This window comes from Fringilla coelebs (assembly GCF_963513975.1).
Source record: "Fringilla coelebs genome assembly, chromosome: 27".
Classification (NCBI taxonomy): Eukaryota; Metazoa; Chordata; class Aves; order Passeriformes; family Fringillidae; genus Fringilla; species Fringilla coelebs.
Genome location: NC_140053.1, coordinates 4446875 through 4468261, shown reverse-complemented (window position 1 = coordinate 4468261; position 21387 = coordinate 4446875). Strand labels below are relative to the sequence as shown.

Below are 21387 nucleotides of genomic sequence, written 5' to 3'. Positions count from 1 at the left end.
TGGAAACTAAAAGTGAGCTGATGCTTCCCAGCCCATGAGGCTGCAGGGCTGCCCCCTCTGCCCACCCCACGGTCCTGCCCCCCAGGATTGTGGGCCACCCCTTCCCATGCCAGCAGTTTGTGCCATGGATCAGGTGCCCAGGCAGGCAGCAACTCAGCTTCTGGAGCTCCAACCACTGCTGCTCCATTCAGGACAGTCAGCAGTGCACAGCTGGCACTGACAGCACAGAGTTATTTATAGAGCAGGAATACTCTGGACTCACCCCTAAGATTCCCAGTGCAACGACAGAATTGCTGCATCAGCCTTCCCTGGCAGCGCAGAGCTTGGAGCTGAGACATTTGCAGGGAAGAAACATTCCCTACTCTGGCTCCCTTAGCATGTCTGATGTTATGGTCATAGCTGTCTCCAGAGAGGCATTTCAGCCTCCCCTCTGCTTTATCCTGAACACAGTTCCATAACAGACTCAGTGCTTCCCCCTGGGACCGGTTCAGGCTCGAGGAGCCCACCCTGGAAACACACTTGCAGAACAGAAGCTCTTCAACAAAAATGAATTTATTTCTTATAGACAACTCCAGTCAGCACAGTCAGTTTTGCTTTAACATCAACACAGCCTGGGTCAAACTGAACAACCCCCAGTGCAGTGGCTGTTAGGAAGCTGTGCTTGTTCTGCCCCCTCACCCGGCAGCACTCCTGTCGTTGCCGTGATCACACCCCACCTTCTGCTGAGCCTTTCTCAGTCGTTTCTGCACATCATCTAATGCCAATTTATCTAATGCCATCACCCCTTCTGCATATCAGCATTCCCAGCAGCAGGAAGGACAGAGCCATGTGGGTACCAGGGTGTGCAGGCATGGTCAGCTCAATAACTTTAACCCAGTGTTAAAGTGGGTTTCCCAGGGCCACTCTGTCCTGAGCACCAGCATTGGGTGCTGGTGAATCCATCACTCCTGCTCCTAAAGACTGAGAGCTGCAAGCAAACACCAGTGCTGGGAGCTGCCCAAATGCAGAAGGGAACTAAGAAGTCTAGAAGTTGACAATCAAATTTCAAACCAAACTAGTAACTTTAAGAAAATCCAAATTTCAGAACTTGGCACGACCTTTTCTGAAGTTAAATTAAAAACAACGCTCATTATTGAAGCTCCTTCACAGCTCTGCAGGACAATCCTGTCTGCCTGTCGTAGTTTGATTATGCTTAAATACTTTACAACAGTAGTTCATTTGTTCCCAAGAGCATTCCAAATACCTGAACACATTCACTAAATTCATGGTTTCACACAGCAATTATGCTCTACTGGTAATTTAGTGGCACCTGGTGCATATTGCCTTTCCCAAACATAGACTTTAAAATCTCAAATTCATAAATATTTGTATTTTAAATATCTAGTTTTACATGAATATTGGGTATTTCTAGCCTTTTTTCTTTCTGTTTCCAGGTTTTAGTTCAATAAGGAAACCATTTTACATCACAATCTGATCTGACACCAACCTCACACCCCGTCACACCACAGTCTTTAAGAATCATTATTTAAAAACCTATTTCCTAAAGCAAAACTAAAAGGAGTTATGGGGAGAGTTGGACACCAGGCTTCACTCACAGGAGTTAAATAATATCTTGGCTGTTAATGAATTAGTCTGATTATTTTTTTAAGTTAACATTCACCAGTTTGGCTTTACAACATTCTGACCCTGCCCATCACGTTAACAGCTTAACCTGAGAGCCCTTAAGGCAAATCTCACTTCTCATCAAGACATAGCTTTAAATATGAACTTTAGCAGTTGAAACTTTGAAGTAACTAAAAAGAACCAAAAATTACGAGGAATTCATGTCTCCTCTCTCATACACACTGCGGAGCAGGTCCGTGCACGGCCCCGGGGCTCCCTCTGCCCCCCCTTCCCTGGGCCCTCGCGGGGCCGCGGCCGCAGCCGGGGGGGTCTCGGCTCGTTTCTCTTCGGGCGCCGCCCCCTCCTGAGGAAGTCTCTCCCGAGCCCGTTTGCCAGCGGAGGGTTTGGGCAGGGTCATCTGGAAGGCGCACCAGAGCACGGTGCGGACCTTGCGCGTGGCCAGGCACAGAGCTCGGAGCGCCGCGGCCAGAGCCAGCACCACTGCGGAGGGAGGAAAAGAGGGCTCCCTTTAGTCCCGGGGCACTGCTGGGGCTGCCCTCGCCCCACACCTCGTCTGTCCCTTCACAGGTTTATAAAAACCGGATCTGAATTTCTCTGTCCTCACGCAGCGAGGCAGTGTGCGGTTTTTAGGTTGAGTTTGTTACAGAACCTTCCTGCTGCAGCTGCAGCCGGGGCTGGGGTGCTCCATGTACACACACACTAATGGCACCTGGGCCCTCCCCTTCTGCCCACAGCAGGGTCCTGCCAGGAAATCCTTACCACGGCTGAAGGGACAGCTGGTTTGGGGCCCTGGACTGAAGCACACAGCTCATGTTCTGTGAGTGGGTGTTGAACCATGGAACTGTAAAGGGTGACCTGGGCTGTGGTCCCATTATTCTGGCACAGCCTGCCCGGAGCAGCTGTGGCTGCCCACCCCTGGAAGCGTCCAAGGCCGGCTTGGACAGGGCTTGGAGCACCCTGGGATAGTGGAAGGTGTCCCTGCCATGGCAGGGGTGCAACTGCGTGAGCTTTAAGGACCCTTCCCACCCAAGCCATCCTGTGATTCTGTAATAAATGCTTAATATTGGATCAGATGGAATAGAAAGGTGCTGTGGAAACAGGGCTGGGCAAGACCTGCTCCCAAACAAACCAGAACAGCTTCAGGCCTTTCCCTCAAGGTTTTGCCTGACAGAGCAAATACAGTTACTGCATCCAATAATTTACTGTTCAAAAAAATCCTCCCCAACTGCTGCTCCAGGTTCAACACCCCAAGACAGCGATGGGAGGCAGAGGACCAAGCACCACCCTTCCAGTAAGCAATCAGATCCCACTGTGCAGAGCCTCCTCTCCTTTCCCAGCAGCTGCACAAGAACCTGGATCTCCAGGTCTGACAACTCCTTCCCAGACTACTCTGTTCCAAAGACAATTATTTTCATGGGCTTCAACCCAAAAAACCCCCTTCACCTTAACAAGTCCCATAATCTACAGTCAAGGTAAGGAGAAACAAGAATGATGGGGAACAGGTGAAAAGAAAGAATGCTGCAGTGTATCTTCTGAGGTAAACTTCAGCATTACAGAACTGCATGATGGGACACCCCAAAGTAAAACAATCCCTGTAATTCAGATGGAGAAAGAACAGCAGAAGGGATCAGAAGATTCAGAAACAGCTTCTGACACAGGGTAGGAGGTCAGAGTGTCGCAGGGAGCAGGAATTTATCCTGACTCCATCTCAGAGACAAGGGAATCTGTCACTCTGCCTGTGCCCTGGTGAAAGATTAAGCTGAGTATTTGGCTTATTTGGGACACCATTAAGAATGAAAACATTCTGCCCATTGGATTTTTGTGCATCCATCCAAAATAGGATTTGTAATTATGCCAGTCTAAGACAGAAGATGCTTGAAGAGGAAATCCATTTGTAACCTAAGGCCATCTTGGTCACTTTGGGCAGATCCAGCATGGAGATACCAAGGAAGTTCTAGACCAAGACAGAGCTGGAGGGTTCATAGGAAGAGGAATATCAGGGAGAGGGAGAAGCAAGAGGCAATAGCTTAGTAACATCTCCAATCCCTGAATGTGTTATCAAAAAAACCCACTAATTTTTATTCCTTGCTAGTTTATTAATTGAATGACCACCTCCAAATTGATTTAACCTATTTATCTCTAAAACTCAGTTTTAGTGCCTCCTCAAATCCTCATCCCAACCCGACCCAGCCTGCCTTTGACAAAGCTCTAACGTTGAAAAGTAAGTTAAAACTTGAATTACAACCCCCTCACTTATTTTTGCAAGAAGCATTCAGCTTCCCAGCTACCTTATCAATGCACACAAGCCCAGCTATACCTCTCTCATCCTGGCACCTGGGAGGGCCGTGCCGCTGCCGGCTGGAAGCGCTGACAATTTCATCCTTCCTGCGAGCCTGCACCACGTGGATCGACTCCAGGTGCTTGTCCAGAGCAGTGGAGATGTTGGCGTGGAGCGGGGAGCTGCGCAGGCGCTCCATCTTCCCCAGTAAAGTCACAACCTGATGAACAATGCGCATCTTACAGAGGTTCACACTGTACTCATCCACACTTACAGGGAAATTAACTAACTAGGGAGAACAGATTAATGATCATCATTACTTTCTTTTAAGAACAGTTCATGAAGTTACAGCTGAAGGAGTTTTAAGTTCTTACCCAGGATCTGTTATCTCCAAACCCAAAGCTGTGGTAGGTGTGCAAAGGACAACAGCAAAGCTACAACACCCCAGCAAGGATGCCCAGGTTACTGGTTAATACCAGATCAGTACAGCTTTAAAACATCCCTGAACAAAAGGTGTTTTCAGAACAATTTTTTTGTTCTGAAATTTTTTTTTTTTTTTGCATTTTCCTGAACTCAGAGCACTGGGGTCCTCCCGTCTCACAGCACTGCTGCAATTGGAAAGGGAAAGCTGCTGCAGAACCATGTGTGGGCTGACTTTGGGGTGAACACTCAACACTAGGGGAGCTGAGAACAAACATTCAGAAATTATTCAGGCTTGTTTAGTCCACTGAAAATGTGCATCTTTGTTGTCTTATCTTACACCAGTCACATCACTTGTGGGTTTCCCAGTGGTGAGTGACTCCTCAGCCATGGTCACATAATGCTGAGAGCCTGCTTACTGGTCTGCAGAAAAAGAGACACTAAAAATCCCCTAATTGGGATGTCCCTCAATCCATGGCTACACTTAATGCCTTAAAGGAATGCATGTGACTGTCAAGAAGATTTAACTGGATGAAGAGTTAATCCCAGATTCAGCCAACTCAGCTTCCACTCAAACCTTTGTACCAGGGTTCCTCTCTGGCCATCACCAAGATTTCTGATGTTAGAGTCCAGGTTTAACAGCCCCACTCTGCTGTTGAGCATCCTTAAAAGTACCTAACAAGGTACCTAACGAGAGTTTGAGGTGCTGTACCCTGAAGTTTGGTTCCTCAAATGGCTGGAGAGGCTTAAGCAGTGTTTTGGAGGCAGTTTTGAATTACCAGGATAAGGGCCTTCTAAACATGGAAACTAAGGCTGTTCTTTTGGGATTCAGAGAGCAGGAGTTTTAGTACCCTAAGCCCATCCATGTCTTTCAGTCCATCCCTCAGCTGGATGGGCAGCACCCAGCGGGTGCTGCAGGGAGTGAGCAGACACAGCTCCAGGGATTCTTTCTGCTGCGTGAGGCAGGCAGGACAGGCTGCTGCTCCCCCTGCTGCCCAGTGGCTGGCCCAGCGCTGCTGCTGCCTCCAAACCCAGCATTTCCCAGAGCCCTTCCACCCCACAGCCCCTGGCAGGGGGGACAGCTTGGTTTCTGCTTCTCCTTGCCTGCAGCACCAGCACCATAGCTCTGGTCTCTGGGCCTCAGGAGGGCCACAGCAGCCCCCCACCATTCTGATGGCACCCTCCTCCCCCAGCTGTCACCTCCCCAAGGACCCTGGGGCTGTCAGCAGCACCGTGGTTTGCCCACAGAGATCAGCAGGTGCCAGACTTCCTTGCCCTACTGGGCTAAAGAGCAAACTGGTAACAGAAACTCAGGCTGAAGGTGCTTTAAATAATCATTCTGCATTAAAATATACCAGACTCTCAAGCAAATATGTATGTCAATATCTTCCAAACATTAACTAAACCTGTTTTTTCCCACAAAGACTTCCTCCACCACAGTGTCTCCAAACCCACAGTGAACTGCTCTGAATGCAGCACCTCTGAGAGCTGTGCACAGGCTCCAGGACTGGATGCTGCACCCAAGCACACTCTTGCACCAGGAACCACATCCTCCTGACACATGGGGATGTAACTGTGAGCCTCAGCCCCTCTGTGGTTCCCTGGAAACAGCACCCTGGAGCTGCAGAAGCTCTGACAGGGACTGCTGAAATGCTATTCCCTGCACAGAAATGAAGAACAAAGCTATTTTGGGAAAAGCTGCTCTGATCATCTTACCTATCTCACACTGTACTCTAAGTTCTGTGGGATAAGTTCAATAGATTTTTTTAGTCCTACAACTCACTCTGGCTTGTTCCCGTAGCTGATCCACAATTAAGCGATCAACCCTTGATGGATTTGATGTCAGCCTTGGAATTGGAATGTTGTTAGTACTGGAAACCTTCTTCCCTTGGAAATTCTTAGCAAGAGCTGATTCAGTCTGCAGGAAAACAAAAGAACAACTCCCTCAGAATGTACATGCAAAGTGTGCTTCATTACAGAAACAAGAAAAAATATCAGGTTCAATTTCTTCCCATCAGGGTTTTGGAGATTTTTAAAGGAGACAATGAGGATTCAGGCATTTGGGATTTAACCCTCTGGTGAGACAATCACCTGCTTTAAGTGAACAACTGCTTTACTCAAAGCAGTTCAACTAAAGCAATCGTGCCAACACACCGTGTTCCAGCAGTGCTATGTCTGCTCACTCTGACTACAGCCTGTACTGGTTTTGCCTGGAAATAAAATGGAGGCAAGTCAGAATTACAGGGAAAAAAAATGACCAAACAGATGTGGATCTCACACATAAAATTAAAATAAAACTGTCTCAGTCAGCAATTAACCTAATTTTTGTACAGATTAAACTACAGATTAAATTAAATTTTTGTACAGAAAGATTTTTTCCTAAGCACCCTGGTCCAGTGGAAGGTGTTCCTGCCTCTGGCAGATGGGTGGAGCTGGATGGTCTTTAAGGTCCCTTCCAAACCAAACCACTCCAGGATCCTATATTTTATTTAGCCATCAGAAAATTATTTTGAAAACTATTTGCAATATTCCAAGTTTCCATCTCTTTCATCCCCTTATTATGTCACTCTAAAACACCCATAACAACACAGAATTAGCTAAAACTGATTTAAAACTGCAATTCTTGGATGGTTTCATAAGTGGTCCACTATCAACAAGAGCTTAGAGTGCCAAGACAAGGAGGAATGGCTTCACACAGAAAGAGCAGCTTTAGACTAGGTATTAGAAATAAATTGTTCCCTGTGAGGGTGGAAAGGCCCTGGCACAAGTTTTCCAGAGAAGCTGTGGCTGCCCCATCCCTGGCAGCGTCCAAGGCCAGGTTGGATGGAGTTTGGAGCAGCCTGGGACAGTGGAAGGTGTTCCTGCCCATGCCAGGGGGTGGGACTGAGGGAGCTTTAAGGTCCCTCCCAACCCAAACCATTCTGGGGTTCTGTGATAAAGCTGAATTTCTCCCACCATGACTCCTGGCCATGCACATGCCAGCTTTTTCTCTCTTGCACTTTCCATGAACCCCAGACACCACCTCCCCTCCTTAAGCTGGGCTCACTCTTCCGCAGCCCCTCTATACAAAGCAACTACTGGCTTTTGTCAGGAAACACCACCAAAAAATCCCACCATCATATCTTCTTGGAATTGGTTTCTTTGTAGGGACTGGCACAGGAGAACTTCCAAAGGCCCCACTATTGCCAGGTGACATTTGGCCCAGCTTCCCCCACAGACAATCCCAGGTAGTGAAATTCAAACCCCATCTCAGCTGGTGAAATGAAGACAGGTTTTCCTACAGACCAAAAAATGCAACTGCTTTTAGTAGGGCTCCACACAGCACTGCCTGAGCCTTTTACTGCAAGGGTTTTACTTAAATGACCCTTCCCTCAGCCTCTGTTTCTGGGGAAAAAAAAAAAACAAGAATCCCTTCAAATACACTTTGGGTTTAAACCTTCAGGGAAACAGGAGGTAGGAATTCAGTATGGCTTCTAAAAAATGGAATTGAAAGAACTAAAGTTTAGTTTTAATTCAAAACATATTTACTGGATTTGCTTTCAAATTTCCAGAGGCACTGTGTTTATTGTATTAATAAAAAAGGTATAGCACATCTTTGTTCCTCATGAACACACTTTCCCCAGCCCTGGGACTGGAAGAACCCCTGAATTCCTACTTTTAGTGCAATATTGCATACAATATTAGCTATGCTTCCAGCCAGGCTACAAATCTCCACACCTTTCACTTTCTGTCCTAAAACAAACTTGTAACTTTGAACTCCCATCAAGCATTTCAACTTCTCACAGCAGAATTACCCATGATCTGTGACTGCACTGAGCAGGGTGAGATCTACATCAAATCTGTGATATTTTTCTAGTTTGGTTTTCTTACCTTCTTTCTTTCTTTCTCCAAAGCTCTCCACTGCTCATAACACTCTTCCAGTCTCACGTGCAGCTCGCTGGCAGGCCCACTGCGACTCTTAACTTGCTTTTGAAATCCAAATGCTGACACAAAACCAGAAAGGGCATTGTCACCATACATCTTCTCCGTGAAGCAGGGGTAGAGGCGTTTGAGATCATCCTGGGAGAACAAGGTGTGAGGCTCCACCAGAGGCACCACGGAGCGGCCCAAGAGGTGAGCAGATCTCATGGGGAAGGTGCTGGGGCCCAGCTGCCGGTTCCGCCTGAAGTCACCCACCACGCAGTTGGGAATGCCTGGAGCCTGCAGGCAGCTCCCAGCACCAATGGCACTGGTGTCCCCGTTCCCTGCCCCGAGATGCAGCTGCCCCTGAGACTCCAGTAACTCCTGGTACATGTCCTGAAACACCCCATCCGCCTGGTTCTGCCCTTCCAGATCACAGTGCTCGCTCTGCGGCTTCAGCTGGAAACGCTGTTTGTTCAGATTGTCAATGATGCCCAACTGCTGAGCCAAGTAACTGTCACAGAATCCATTGGGCTGCTTCAACTTCTTCTCACTGAGGTACTCAATGAGGTTCTCTTCCCCACCCCTAACCAGGGCTTCCATGCACGCAGCTGCCCGAGCTCGCTCTGCAGTGCTGTAGCCGAAGTCAAGGCTGGAGAGGAATGGGTTGTCTTGACAGTACTTGTGAAGTAAATTACTATTTAAAGGCAAATTTGAAGATGGCAACTGAAAAACATCATTAGAATGACGAGAGCTTTTTGGAAATGCAGGTGACTGATTATTCAGTTTCAACAAAGGACTTGGATTCTGGAAGTGGCCAGAGGCCGTGGGTTTGGTTTGGATGTTCATCCACCCTGGCCTGGCGCTAGAGCCTGCTGAGGGGACCGCTGCACTGGGCAACAGTGGGAGTGATTTATAGAATTCAGGATTCTGAAGATCGGCCTTGGAAAACTGCTGCTTTTCCACACCATTATTCCCTGGACAAGCTGCAAAAGATTTTAGTCCATATTCAAATTTTTGCCCAAAATCAGTGCCGAAGGAAGATTCGCTTGCAAATTGTTTTTCTGATACAAGTCCTACAGACTTGGGAAATGTAAAGTCGTGCTGATCTGAAATTGTATCTTCAAATTTTTTCTGAGTTCCTGATTTAACTTGAAATAATTTAGCATACGGCTCTGCATCCAGAGATGGTGCCTCAGGGGTTCCATTTACCAGTTTTCTATTTTCTTGGAGGCTACAACTGGTGCCCTTGTTGGGCTTTGCTTTACCAGCATGAGAATATTCAGTGTATCTGGTAAAATCTGTGGTCTCATTGTATCTGTGACACTGTGGAAGGAATGTTTCTGCCCGCTTTGGGTGCACCTGCGCATCTGCTCCTTTGGGACACACCTTCTCCCTTCCATAAGAATAAGCATCGGCTCCTGAGTCTTTGATTGCTTCTGAGTACCCAGCCTGGGCTGCAAAGGTGTTTTTCAGGTAGGGGTAGTTCTGATATACAGGTGCTGTCTTCACACTCTCATTGGCCTGCAAGTTGCAGCCATTGGCACGATCACTCCTGGCAGAGTACAAGCTCTGCTCCTCCAGGTCCACGCCAGCAAAGCCGCGGTAACAATCATCTGCTTTCTGCTGTGCCACCAGGGTGGGACTCTGCAGGAACTGCTTGTCAGCAGCAGGGAGGGACTCACTGCCATAGAAACCCTGCTGGGGCACTGCTCCAACAACTGCCCTCCTGGCTTCTGGCAACAGGTCATGGTGCTCCATTCTGCTTGTGTTCACTGGCCACACTGACTTCAGGGTGGGAGGGCAACTCCTTGAGAAACAAGAAACACGTGGTTAGACACTGATCCGTGCTGCTGCTCTTCGTTCCCAAACACAAAACAAGGTTTAAGAAATGAATTATTCCCAAATAATTTCTCTCAAATGATTCCAACATGTCTGACTTCAACTTCTACCCAGTCCTGTCATCCTCAGTGTCCTATATCTAGCTGAGAAAACTGATTCTGCCTTGTCTAAACATACCACCACAGCTCAGGAGCTGTAGACAGACCTTCAACCTGCAAGGGATCTGTACACATCAAACCCTGGTCTGTCAGTCCTGTCCATCATCACCAAAATACTCCTGGTTCAGCACCAACCTCAGGCACCCAGACTGCTCTCAGTCTTCCAAAGCCATGTCCCAGCACTCCAGAGAAAATGCTTCTCTCTCACCTCACTTGTGCACTGCTTCCTGCAGGTAAAGCCTGCAGCATCCCAGCACACCTAATTTCTTTCCACTAACCAGCATGAATGAACACAGGACCATCAATCCCTGACAGCCAAGGCAAACTGTAAACAGACTAAGTAAAGGGGAAATGTTCCTGGAAGCCATTGCAGGCCAGATCTGGGAGTACTGAACCAGCCCTGCCTGTCCATAGCAAAGGAATCAACGAGTTGTCTCATGATATCAAGACTGACTCTGAAGTTTTCCCTCATTTCACCCACATAACTCAGCACACATAGAGAAATCACTGGAATTGATTGGGCAGACAGAAAGGAAAAGCAGTGCCTGGCTTGGGAACCTGAGAACTGGGCTCCCTGTCTTGTCTCTTAGACCTGGAAAAGACAGAGAGCTCTGTAAGTATCACAGGGATGCTGGACCTGCCCCCTTCATGCTGCTATGACTATGGAATTGTCTCTTCTGGTGCAGGAATGGAGGCAAAATAAACCTGACATTTAGAAACACAAATATTGCTTAGGTAGCACTAACAGGAAGAAGCATTAATTTTGCATGGAATTTTCTCCTGCCAGTTCAGACAAATGCGTGAGGGCTTTGTGTATTTTTTTTGTGAATTGACATTAATTAAGAAAGAAACCTAAAGCCTGAATTCAGTCTTGATTAAAATTAAAAAAAAACAGACCAAGGCATACATCCAGGGGATTCATCTGAATACAGCATGTCCACAGCACTTGTTAAGATCTTATTAAAAAATGCCAATTAACAAGTTCTGTAAACATCAGAGAGCCAGAAGCTGCCATGCAATCAAAGTGCCTTGAGAAAAGTTTCCAAGTATCCCCAGTGAAACGCTGGAAGATGAGGGGAAGGAAGAGAAAGCTCACAGAGCAGGGGGCCTGGCCAGCAGCAGATGGAGCTGACTCAGGAGCACAGTGAGATCAGAGAGGGGAGTTTCTGTCACCTGCACCTCACTCACCCCTCAGCAAAGCACGGCTGTGGTTTGTCTTGTTCTTCCAAGATGTTTGACACGAGTCCATACAAATCAGTTTCACTGCCATAATCATTCCTTTCGGGCTGAATCCTGAAAACCAACTGTGTATTAATAAAAATAATTCCTTCATTCAAAGTAATTCCTACATTAAATTAAACAGAAAAATACAATTCATCTACTCCATCACATCCACACTCCCTCCCTGTCAAGGATGACTACCTGGACTTCAGGTTAATCTGAGGAGCAGCAGGCTGCTTGGTGTCATCTGTACACGTAGACCAAGGGGGGTACAAAAGGGAAGGGTCCATGGGTGCAGAGTACTCTGATGTTGAAAGGGAAGAACTGTAGGCCTGAGGTAACTCCACATTTTCTTCATTCTGCATTTAATGTACAATAAAAGCATTTATTTAACATGAAACACATCAAACTGTCACTTTGTCATTGTACATGGTTGTAACTAAGTTAATTCTGGGAGAAACCAGCACATGAGAAGTAAGCAAGCCCCACACTTGGAATACAACTTATTTCAGACCATGTTAATGTCTTTAAGCAGAATTCTCAGGATTCTTAAGCAGAACTCTCTGTCCCTTCCCTCACCCTCTGCTGCAGAGGGAAGCTGGTATCACTCTCACCTTTCACCCCTCTTTTGAGCACAAACAGATGCTCTGAGGTGTGCTAATCTAGTGTTGCTTAAGGCTTATGGAAAGCTTTTGTATTTTACATCCTGCCTGGCAATTGTTTAAGAAGAAGGCGCTGGAGCTGCACATCGCAACTTCTTTGTCACTCAGCCTTGTGTTCTGCAGGTCCTGAGCTGATCTTTGCTGAAAACTGAGTAGGAGACACCCCCCCAACCACCCAGACTCCCCCCCCCAAAAAGGCCAGGGCAGGCATAGTAACAAGTATTGGTACTGGACTTGTAAGATGCTTTCTTCTATCCCACCAGACACCAGGAACTGTTTGCATTTGAATGGGAGAATCCACAAATGGGGCCAAAGCCTCAACTATGCTGGACCTTACCACAGGGATTTAAGAACAGCCCAAGGTTTTTGGAAAACAATGTAAAACTTCGTACCCTTGGGACTGGAATGGGAGGCATCACAAAAAGCCTAGTGAAGAAATATGAACCACAGTGTGCATCCACAGATCCAGCATCAGCCTCCCCCAGAGCAAGCCAAAAAAGGAATACACCAGGAAATTATTGGCAATAGACTTCTCTCATTGCAATGGCAGAATGGGTATCAATACTTATTGGTAATAGTTGATACATTTCCTTGGGGCCTGAAGCTTTTCTCTGCCAGGCCAACCAGGCTGAGGAGTTAGGTGAGCTACTACTGAAAGCGATCATTCCTAGGCACACAATACCTACAGGTGTGTCAGCAAAGTGCCCTGGTTCTAGCCAGGACAGGGTTAATTTTTGCAGTAGCTGGGAAGGGGACCCAGAAGTTATTCTGAACCACCCAACCTCATTGCCTGGGGTGGGGGAAAGGGGCTCTTTCTCAGGGAGAAGGGGATCCTTCCAGCCAATAAAACGTGCTGGAGGGAGCCATCCAGAATAAGTGGAAACTTTTCCATGTAAATCCCTCCCTGTACCCTCTCCACTAGCGCTGCTGCTGTTACCTTCCCTTTTCCTCTCTCAGCGCTGCTCCCAGTAACTTGTTCTTAGCTCAGCCTGTGATCTTTGCCTTTTTGCCTCCAATTCTCCTCTCTACTGTGCAACAGCAGGGAGGGGAAGGGGGGAGCAGGGGAGTGAGAGATCAGTGTGTGGTTTGGAGAGTCTCAGTGGGAAAGCTGAACTGGGAGGTGCCATTCCCAAACCAGGACAGCCTGAACTGGCACCCAACAAATGTGAGACATGAAGGGTTGGGTTAACAACAGATCTGCCCAGAGCAGCCTGGAAACAAATCTGATCCAAGCATTTGTGGTAGTGAGTATGGAGCACCAGGCTCTGGGGAAGTTGAGCAGTACAGTGGACTGTTAAAAAACACACTGGAAACAGTGGGTGGTGGGACCCTCAAACATTGGTATCTATATTTAGTGAAGGCCACCTGGTCAGTGAACACCTGAGGCTACACCAATCCAGCTGCCATCAAAACCCCCATGTATCATAGAATGAATAAAGGACAAAACAAAGAGGCCTAAGATGCTGCCACCAGCACTACTGAGGGTCAGAATAACACCTAGATCCAGAGATAAACTCAGTCCTTCTGAAATCTGTACAGGAGACCTTATCAGGTAGTTACAAACCACATCCTGGGAATATTTGGGTCAAGAACACTTGTGTAATTATGTTACCTCCCCAAGGAGAGTTTTGTCCTCTATCAACAAGTACTTTCACTGCAGAAATTGAATTGATCTGGACCTTCCTGTTCATGACATCCAGGTGGGAGACTGGGTCTAACACCATGGAACAATGAGGCACCAAAGGAACACGGGAAAGGACCATACCAGGTTCATTTCACAACACACACAGCTGTGAAACTTCAAGGACTAGAGCTGTGGAAGCACCATTCAGGACTGAAGAAAACTACAGGACCAGGTAAGTGAGAAAGCACCTCCTCTGGACCTTTGGGACTAAGAAAGTTAAAAAGTAACTCCATGAACTGTGCCTGGGAAGAAGGCCTGTCTTACACAGGACTTGAATGCCCTCAAGGGGTAGGAGCAATTCCAACTGCAGTAATTATTTTAGACAAACAAAATTGCACAGACCAGGATTGCAAAGACAGTGCCAGATGTCAAACTTGCTATAATGTTGGTATAATTTACACTGGTTAGGATTCTTACTGTGACATGTTTCCCTGAATTGCCTTAACCTTTCTGAATATGAAACTTACATATGTAATCCTTTTGTTCTTTCTTGTCCAGTCAAAGACGGTAACAGGAAACCAATTGTACAATGGTTTAAGGAGGATGGAAGAGAATTTAAATTATTAATTAATTTTGTAACTAGATGGAAATCTGACAACACACACTCTCTAAAATTTCCTTTGATGCATAAGGAGGATGAAGGTAAATATCATTGCTGAGGTACAGGAGATAAAGTAGGAGCAGAAGGCCATAGGATACAAGTAAGGGTAAAAGGAAACCCCTGACCATTAACACCTCCCAAAGCACCTCAACTCTGGGAAATCAGCCTGCATGTAATTAAGGAAGCAGGGAAATAACATTGACTATTTAACATTGACTGTACTTAAAACTATAGTATATAATATTCATGCTATTATTGCTCTAGACCTGATCAATAATGGAACCACAAGGCATCCAACACAACACACAGCATGGATCCATTAAGAAAGAAACCACAGGTGTCAGCACTGTACAGCACATGGACAACAGCTGAAGGAAATACAATTGAAATTCAAGATTTCTACCTAAATATGGAACAGAACATCTGTAGTTTTGAAATTCCACCAGTGGTTAATATAAAAATGATACTCAGATGAGTAAAAGGTGGGTATGTTTTAGTACTTGTTGTGAAGATATAGAAATAGATAATTAATAAATCACATTCTAATTTTTGTGTTTGTAAATTTGCCCAGCTCAGAGATTCTAACTATTCAAGTCCCAGTAGCTTCCTTTCAACTACTAAGAAAACCCCTATATCTTCATTTCAACTATACAACTTAGCCCTATGGGTATGAGCCTTATGCTAGTATAGAAATTGCTACAATGTAAAAATTTGCAAAGGCAGTTAAAAGCAGCTAAAAACAATAGCAGAAACGCTTTCTTACTATCCATCATGACACTAAAGAAATCCCCCAGGTAATGGAATGAGCAAAGAAAGATGGAGATCACCACAGGTGGGATATTTTATTTAAGGCTGCACAAGCTCAGTGGCTGCATTAGGCAGGCAGGAACTGTGGGTTAGACAGGCCGGTCTATGCAAACTTTAGTGTCTAAATTCTCTTGCTTTTCACTCCTTGGTGTGCTTAGTTTGTGGGAAACTTCCCCTGGCACCGTGCACAGAATAAACAACGTCTCCTTTCTCAACCTGACCCTTCCTCTACACTTACAGAGTTCTTGAAACCAGCAACAATGTTAGCCTAAAACATCTGCTCCAGTTCCTACTGATTGATTCCTGTCAGGAGTTAGGACTGGACCCCCTTTCTCCCCATCATTACACAGTGTTAAGGTACTGAAAAAAACTTACAGCCAATTGATTTCTTGAGGAAAGGCATTATATCCTGATTAAGAGAAAAGGAACATCTTTACCTTTATCTTATCTGTTTGGATTAGACACTCAGTAAGTGAAACAATAAATGGTGTTTTTGCAGGGTTAAATGTTAAAGATTCACAATACACTCCTTTGTGGAGCAGAGCAGTCTGACAAAATAACGAGTCCTGGATGGAAGAAGTAGCAAGTCTGGTCTTGAAGGTACTGGGAATGAATTTTCATTTGAGTCTTTTACCTCAGTGAAAGTTTATGGCTATGAAAGGCAAAAATTCCAAGAGAGAACTGATATATTTAGCTCCTGTCCTGGCACTTTCTGCTGATCAGACTAAGAACTGGCTGATACAAACTCTTGGACTACAGGAATATCTGAGGCAATGGCTAAGGTTCTCCTTCTTACCCACTTTCCAGTTTTCCTAAAAGAGTTGTTTGCTCCTCACTCTGCCTACAATTGTTTATGCAAACGGAAGAACAATTACTATGAACATTTCACCAGAACAATGGTGAAATACCATTTTAACAAACAGCTTCATCAGTGACTGCATTAGAAAAGCCATTGTCCCCTCTGATGAAAGTTACAAGGATGATTTACTACAGTTACATCAAACACTGTGCTTTATGATCAGCAGCGTAAGCAACCACTTTAGAAACATCTTCTGACCATTTTGTTCACAAGCAACCCAAACTCTTACAAAGCTATAAAAACAATCAATAACCAACCGAACCTGTGATTTGTAGCAGCCATAGAGCGAGGCAGAGCCCGGCAGGGCGGTGCTGAACACGTCCGTGGGCCGCCCGCCCGCTTCCGCACTGCCCCAGCAGCGGCCGCCGCCTCGGAACGCCACGTTGGGCTGCGGGGACAGAGAGAGGACAGGGACATCAGAACACACAGAATGGCAGGAGGGGCTGTGGGGACAGGGACATCAGAACACACAGAATGGCGTGAGGGGTTGTGGGGACAGGGACATCAGAACACACAGAACGGCGTGAGGGGCTGCAGGGACAGGGAAGGGACAGGGACATCAGAACACACAGAATGGCGTGAGGGGCTACAGGGACAGGGAAGGGACAGGGACATCAGAACACACAGAATGGTGTGAGGGGCTGTGGGGACAGGGATATCAGAACACACAGAACAGCATGAGGGGCTGCAGGGACAGGGAAAGGACAGGGACATCAGAACACAGAATGGCATGAGGGGTTGTGGGGACAGGGACATCAGAACACACAGAACAGCGTGAGGGGCTGCGGGGACAGAGAGAGGACAGGGACATCAGAACACACAGAATGGCGTGAGGGGCTGCAGGGACAGGGAAAGGACAGGGACATCAGAACACAAAGAATGGCGTGAGGGGCTGTGGGGACAGGGACATCAGAACACACAGAATGGCATGAAGGGCTGTGGGGACAGGGACATCAGAACACACAGAATGGCATGAAGGGCTGTGGGGACAGGGACATCAGAAGACACAGAATGGCATGAAGGGCTGTGGGGACAGAGAGAGGACAGGGACATCAGAACACACAGAATGGTGTGAGGGGCTGTGGGGACAGACACATCAGAACACACAGAATGACATGAGGGCCTGTGGGGACAGAGAAGGGACAGGGACATCAGAACACACAGAACAGCGTGAGGGGCTGCAGGGACAGGGAAGGGACAGGGACATCAGAACACACAGAACAACACCAGGGGCTGCAGGGACATCGGTACACACAGTCATAATTACACACAGATACACAATTATAAACACAGCTGAAGTTATGGATTTTATACCAATGTTAAGTCCTTTAACACTTCTAATTTACTGCTGGATTCTGTTCCATCTGAGTTTTCAAGGATGTGGCTCTATCTATGGATGTAAAACACTTTGCTATTTACCCTGAAGGAGAAGCTGAACCTACCAAAGCCAAGAAATTCCAAAGGCGCTCAGAGACAGAGGAGGTGCAGATCAAGAGGAAATCTGCACTCTCCCTGTTTGCACCAGCTGAGCTTCCCAGCATCAGAGCCACCACAGGGGAACATCAAACACGGAACAATGCTCACAGAATCATGGCATGGTTTGGAAGAGACCTTAAAGCTCATCCAATTCCACTCCCTGCCATGGGCAGGGAACCCTCCCTCCCACAGCAGCAGAGGAGTTATTCAGCCTTCACACATTCACGGACACCTGTGGCCCTTCCATCACTGCTCCCAAACACTGTTTAAGTTACATGATGGCATAGATGTGCATTTCCATTGTTGTCAGGAGCTGGACATTTCATACAATACACACTCTGATTGCTGTGGTGGAAATCTGCTCTGTCCTGTAACTATGGGAGAAACAACTCCAACTAGAGGGACACCCCTGCAAGCACCAGAAACCACACACCAGCAGGAGCAAGGAATGAGAACAAACAACAGCTGTACTCTTCTCCTCTTCTCCCAGGGGTGAGGCACACAAGGAGAAGCTAAACTGGCTAGCTAAAACCCCCTTTGAGCCAACAAACAAAAAAGTGAAGTTATTGGCATTTTACCATAGCAGCTCATTTGAGATGATGAATAAATTCAGAAAAGCCAAAGTTTCCCAGGATCAGGGTTCAGAATAAGCTCTGCCCTCTAGAAAGCCATCATTCTGCAGCTCCCAAGTGATCTTCATTGTAGCTCACACCACTTTTATATCCTAGTATTATTCGGTGTTTTTCTGGCACATTTTCTAAATAAGTGAACACACTGAGTTATTGTAGAGCTCGGCTCTATGTCCTGAGCTTACTGTGCCATGTTTTCTCCTCAGAGATTTCCATTCACGGGGACACCTGACACTGCGATCCCACAGAACAAGGGCAAACTTGTAGTGCCAGAGACAGCCCTAAGACACCCCCAAACCCACACTTTCTTCCTTTTTCCGCAAACAGGTGGTTTCCAGGATGCTGAGGGGTATTTTCCCCACAGACCTGAGCTCCGTGTCTCACACCTGCTCCCACACGGGAGGGCGCCGGATCCCGGAGGGGGCAGCGGGGCTCGGACACCCACCGAGGTCGGGCCTCGGTGCCTCCTCAGCGCCCAGAAGGTCAAGCCCAAGACAGCCGCGGCGGCCCGCCGGGTGTGTGACGGGTGAAGGCGAACAGCGAACCCCGGCCCCCATGTCGGTCCCCGTCCCGCTCCCGTCCCTCACCTCCATGGCTCCGGGCCGGTCTCGGCGCGGGCCCGCGCGGGGCGGCCTGAGGCGAGTTCCGGCCGTTGTCCTCGCGCCGGCCCAACGGCCGCCCCACCCCGCGCGCCCCCGCCCATTGGCCAGCGCCCGAGGCGCTCGGCCAATCAGCGCCCGCGCGACCGCCTCGCACCTCCCCGCGCAACGTGAGCGGCTCTGTTGGCCATGCGGTGACAGCCGCCCGGCGAGCAAAGCGCTGCGCCGCGATTGGCCCCGCCCGCCGACGCGCAGCCAATGGGAAAACAGCTCGCTCGTGCCTCCCGCCAATGAGCGGCCGCGGAGGCGCCGCTCGCCCGGAGACAGCGCCCCGAGCGCCCCCCGGACCCCTGTCAGCCCCGGGCCCTGTCACTGCCCCGGGCCCTGTCACCGCCCCGGACCCTGTCACCGCCCCGGGCCCTGTCACTGCCCCGGACCCTGTCACTGCCCTGGGCCCTGTCACCCCGCCGGACCTTGTCACCCCCGGGCCCTGTCACCCCCCCGGACCCCTGCCACTGCCCCGGGCCCTCTCACTGCCCCGGGCCCTGTCGCCCCGCCGGACCCTGTCACCCCTGGGCCCTGTCACTGCCCCGGGCCCTGTCACCCCGCCGGACCCTGTCACCCCTGGGCCCTGTCACTGCCTCGGGCCCTGTCGTCCTCCCAGCCCTGTCATCCCTGGACCCTGTCGCCCCTGGGCCCTGTCACCCCCAGACCCTGCAACTCCCTCAGGCCCTGTCACGCCCAGACCCTGTCACCTCCGAGCCCTGTACCCCCCCAACCCTGTCACTCCTGGGTCGTGTCAGCCCCCAGGCCCTGTCACCGCTGGTTGCTGTCACCCTACTGAACTCTGTCACCCCCCCTCAGGCCCCATCATTGCCCCGGGCCCAGTCACCTCTCCCGACCCTGGCAACCTCAGCCCTGTTCTTCAGCCGCCCTCAGCTGCTGGGCCTGGGGAGCTGTGGCCCGGACAGGGGACTGCCACCCAGGACACAGCAGGAGCTGGTGACACAGACTGCCACCCAGGACACAGCAGGAGCTGGTGACACAGACTGCCACCCAGGACACAGCAGGAGCTGGTGACATGGACTGCCACCCAGGACACAGCAGGAGCTGGTGACACAGACTGCCACCCAGGACACAGCAGGAGCGGGTGACCCCAGACTCTGCACATGCCTGTAAGGGTGTGCAAGCCAAGTATTTCCTCAGTTTGAGCTCTTATTTTGCTATTTAATTATTGCACCAAGATTGGATAACCTGGGTTGAGGTGGCTGAGACTGCTGTGGGAAGCCTGGTGTGCCTGTGTGAGTGTGGGGCTGCAGAGGGACTTTGGTGCCAGCTCAGGTGGTGACAGTGACTCCCAGAGTAGCTCCTGGATGGTCGGACAGCCCTTCCATGGCAGCCCTGACCAGGTGCCAGCTATCTCCTCAGTCCTGCTCATCTCTCATAGGAGCAAGAGGAACCCTCTGTCACTCCTCACAGGTGACACAGCTGTCCCCAAGTGCCTGTGGCAGGGTCTGTGCCCAGGGCTGCTCGGCTGGAAGAGAAGCCACAGGGGAGCTGGGACAAGCAGGGGGTCACAGCCTGTGTTTGTTTATACTTTTCATTGTTGCTGCTGGTTTAGATACTCTGCCAGTGCATGACTGTCACTGTTCTCACAGAAAATGACTAAGAAAAGCCCACAAACTCTGAAGCCACACCCAACTTGTTTTCACTTCTGAAGATACTTTGTTTTGCACTCCTCAAGCTCTTTTTAAGGAACATGGAGACAGCGTTCTTGCTGCCACCCCTCTCTTTGCCGCTGCGGGCAGTAAGTGCCCACAGAGGCAGATGTTATTTTGTGAATCTTGGTTTTTTGTGCTGCCATACATCTCCCACTTCCTCAGTGTGAGCTGCCAGCCCGCAGGATTATGGGGAGGGCAGCCAGGTCTGCACAGCCCTTTCCTAAATCCACCCAAGGGACTCCAGACACAGATGTTCTGTCTGCTGGAAGGCAGAGGATTCACTTCAGGAGATGAGGGGGTCATCAGTGAAGGTCTTGGTTCCAGGGTGTGAAAAATGCATATTTTATGATTGGCTTTTTGCAAATATCAAAATGAATATTATATGTGTTATGTTTGAAAATTATGCTGTATTAATTTTCTCAAGTAGTGTGTTAAATAAAGCTTTAGGTTATAACATAATGCTAAAATAGAAACTATGCTATGTAGGATACTTTTTTTCTAAAGAAAGGACTCACAGTGAGATAGCAGCCACAGGACACCTAAATCTTTCAGAGAAAGAGAATTTATTGCTCCATTATCAGGAGAAACGAACTTCTTCCCACCTTGCTCAGCTCTGAGACGCCGTTAGGATTTAGAGGAAGAAGCTGATACTGCCCTGACAGAATCCTGTGTTTGAATGGAATTGATGCATCATGGATGAGGTGTATGAATATGCAACAGGCTGTTGCCTTTAAGAGTTAATCCTCTGTTAACGTGGGTCCTTTTTGGGCTTATTTTCCCCAGAAAAGGTATCTGGACTGTCCACAACTCTTTGTTTCTATTGTCTCATATTGTCCTAATCCAAATTGCCCAAATTATTATTACTCTAATTATAATGATATTTTAATAACCATTTTATTACTATTAA

General features: G+C 48.3%; 1 protein-coding gene across 1 annotated transcript; it reads right to left on the bottom strand.

The window, feature by feature from the left end:
• Nucleotides 1–1810: 1810 nt before the first annotated feature.
• On the bottom strand, nt 1811–18717 carry MEIOC (meiosis specific with coiled-coil domain; the record flags this gene model as incomplete). Its single annotated transcript, XM_084222244.1, has 8 exons — nt 1811–2103; nt 3941–4121; nt 6105–6239; nt 8192–10031; nt 11410–11514; nt 11644–11801; nt 16318–16443; nt 18547–18717. 8 exons carry the CDS (start codon nt 18715–18717, stop codon nt 1811–1813), a joined length of 3009 nt encoding a protein of 1002 aa, XP_084078370.1.
• Between the last annotated feature and the right edge of the window lie 2670 nt (nt 18718–21387).